At 42.8% G+C, this 2322-nt stretch overlaps 1 protein-coding gene across 1 annotated transcript; it reads left to right on the forward strand.

Moving 5' to 3' along the window:
- Positions 1-366: 366 nt before the first annotated feature.
- Positions 367-1251, forward strand: LOC127104442 (uncharacterized). Its single transcript, XM_051041624.1, has one exon. The coding sequence runs from the start codon at positions 367-369 to the stop codon at positions 1249-1251; it is 885 nt and encodes a 294-aa protein (XP_050897581.1).
- The last annotated feature ends 1071 nt before the right edge of the window (positions 1252-2322 follow it).

The raw sequence follows: 2322 nt of genomic DNA on the forward strand, positions 1-2322 counted from the left end.
CAAAACACTACCCAAATAAACCAACAGATGGCAACGCAGATGACACACATTGCTGACTTCTTTGGTGTTCCATAACCTTCTCGACATCTCCAGAGGGAGTGGATGATAGAAAATAAGGGGATCACCTTCAAAGAAGATCCTACCATTAACCAAGTCCAACAAAACCAAAGAAACGCACCCTAGGCGAACGTGGTAAATCAGGAAGTAGGAGTCGAACCCCCAAGGGCCTAGCCTCCAATCCCAAGGGAAAGACAACCAAGGGTAGTGATGATGAATAGGAACCAAGACATTGACAAAGTCATACATCAGATTCGACGTGATGATATGGCGGCGCATAATAACCTAGCGGCCATGGTCGAAAGAAACATGGCAAGAAATAGGGTGAATGTTGGACCTCATAGGCCAAATTACACATCACCATTGTCTGAGTATATTCTACAATCAGCATTTCCCCCCAGGTGGAAAGTCCCCAAGTTTACTAAGTTTTCTAGAGACACTAATGAGTCTATTGTCGAACACATGGCTAGGTACCTAATAGAAGAGGGGGAAATAGCTAATAACGAGAACCTAAGGATAAAATACTTCCCAAGTTACCTTACCAAAAATGCCTTTACGTGGTTCACCATGTTGCCAGCGAATTTGATCCATGATTGGACTCGACTAGAAAGCTTGTTCCATGAACAATTCTACATGGGACAGTTGAAGATTAGTTTGAAGGAATTGGCCATTGTCAAACGAAAATTCTTTGAGCCAATAGATAATTATTTGAATAGATTCCATTTGCTTAAGGCCAGATGTTTTACACAAGTGCCTAAGCATGAAATGGTCGAAATGGCCGCAGGTGGCCTTGATTATTCCATTAGGAAGAAACTAAATACCCAATATCTAAGGGACATGACCCAGTTGGCTGACAGGGTTCGACAAGTAGAGTTCCTGAAGGCTGAAAAATATAGGGCAAATAAGAATAACAGGATGGAAAGGGTAGCCTACGTTAAATTGGATGAAGATAATCCAGAAACGTGTAGTGATCCCCTAAATCTCGACGAAAGAAAAGTGGACCTCGCTGAATTGAAGCAAGGACCACCTTACTCTTGCAGAGTCCTAGCGCCTTCGAATGGGAAAAACCCAGTCGAACCAAAAAAGAGTGATTCTTTCCCTAAGAAGACATACACCTTCAACGTCACCAAGTGTGACGAGATTTTCGATTTATTAGTTATTGATGGCCAAATGATAGTGCCTCCTGGTGCTTAAATACCTCCTCTAGAACAAAGAAAAAAGAGGGGGTTTTTTAAGTATCATAACTTTTGGGCCATAAAAATTCACAATATTTTCTCTTTAGGGATCTTGTGCAGAAGGATATCAGAGACGGAAGGCTCAAGTTTGGAGATAGGTCGAAGTCTCAAATGAGGATCAATTCAGATCCTCTCCAGGTGGCAGATGCCCACTTTGTTGAACCATCTTTTGAGAATATGGTGGAGGTGTCTGCGGACTGCGCCAAGAAAGTTGAAATGGTCGAAGCTACTGAAGGCTGCAACAAAGGAGTCACTGAAGGCTTCAACAAGGGAACCACTGAGGGTTCCATTCAAGGAGTCACTAAAGGCTTCAACAAGGGAGTCATTGAGGATTCCAGTCAAATGATAACAACAAATGAAACTACTGAAGGTTTCATACAGGTCAATAACATAACTGAGGCCACTAAAGGCCTTAGAATCAAGTTACAGGATTTGAACATCACTGAGGATGCCAGCTTAGCAATTAACATGGTCGAAGTAACCCAAGAGACTGCTATGGAGGTTGATGAACAAAGCCTTAAGCAAGAGGAGTATGTTAAAATAGCTTATCCCAAGCAAGATGAAAGCTTGATCGAATTCCTTCATAGGTGCTAGAGAAAGAAATCTTAGGTGATTTTATGCCCAAGGTGCAGCTTAATTTTCGATAGAAAGGTAGCAGAGAATGTCGAGGGGGTTCGACTAGCCAAAAACAGGAGGAATTGAAGGGACACCAACAACCATTTTGCTTTCGACAAAAGGGGAGTACCCAGGAGGCAAGAGCAAGAAAGACCAGGACCCCATGGCTACAAACCATCCACCTTCAAACCTCCGACTGATGCCCCTAAGGGTAAATGGGTGAAGCCTGTCGAAAGAGGTGAACAAGGCCATAAGAAGTGGAAAAACTTTGAAGTACATAGAGGTTCCTTACTGGCATACCGCAAGGAATCCCAAACCTCAAGACAATTATCGTATTGCTCCGAAAACTACAAAAGGAAGAACCTTATGTCAAGGTCTCAGTGGAGGAGATAGAAGAAGAGACGAAAGGCTAAGA

This window comes from Lathyrus oleraceus, chromosome 7, assembly GCF_024323335.1.
Source record: "Lathyrus oleraceus cultivar Zhongwan6 chromosome 7, CAAS_Psat_ZW6_1.0, whole genome shotgun sequence".
NCBI lineage: Eukaryota > Viridiplantae > Streptophyta > Magnoliopsida > Fabales > Fabaceae > Lathyrus > Lathyrus oleraceus.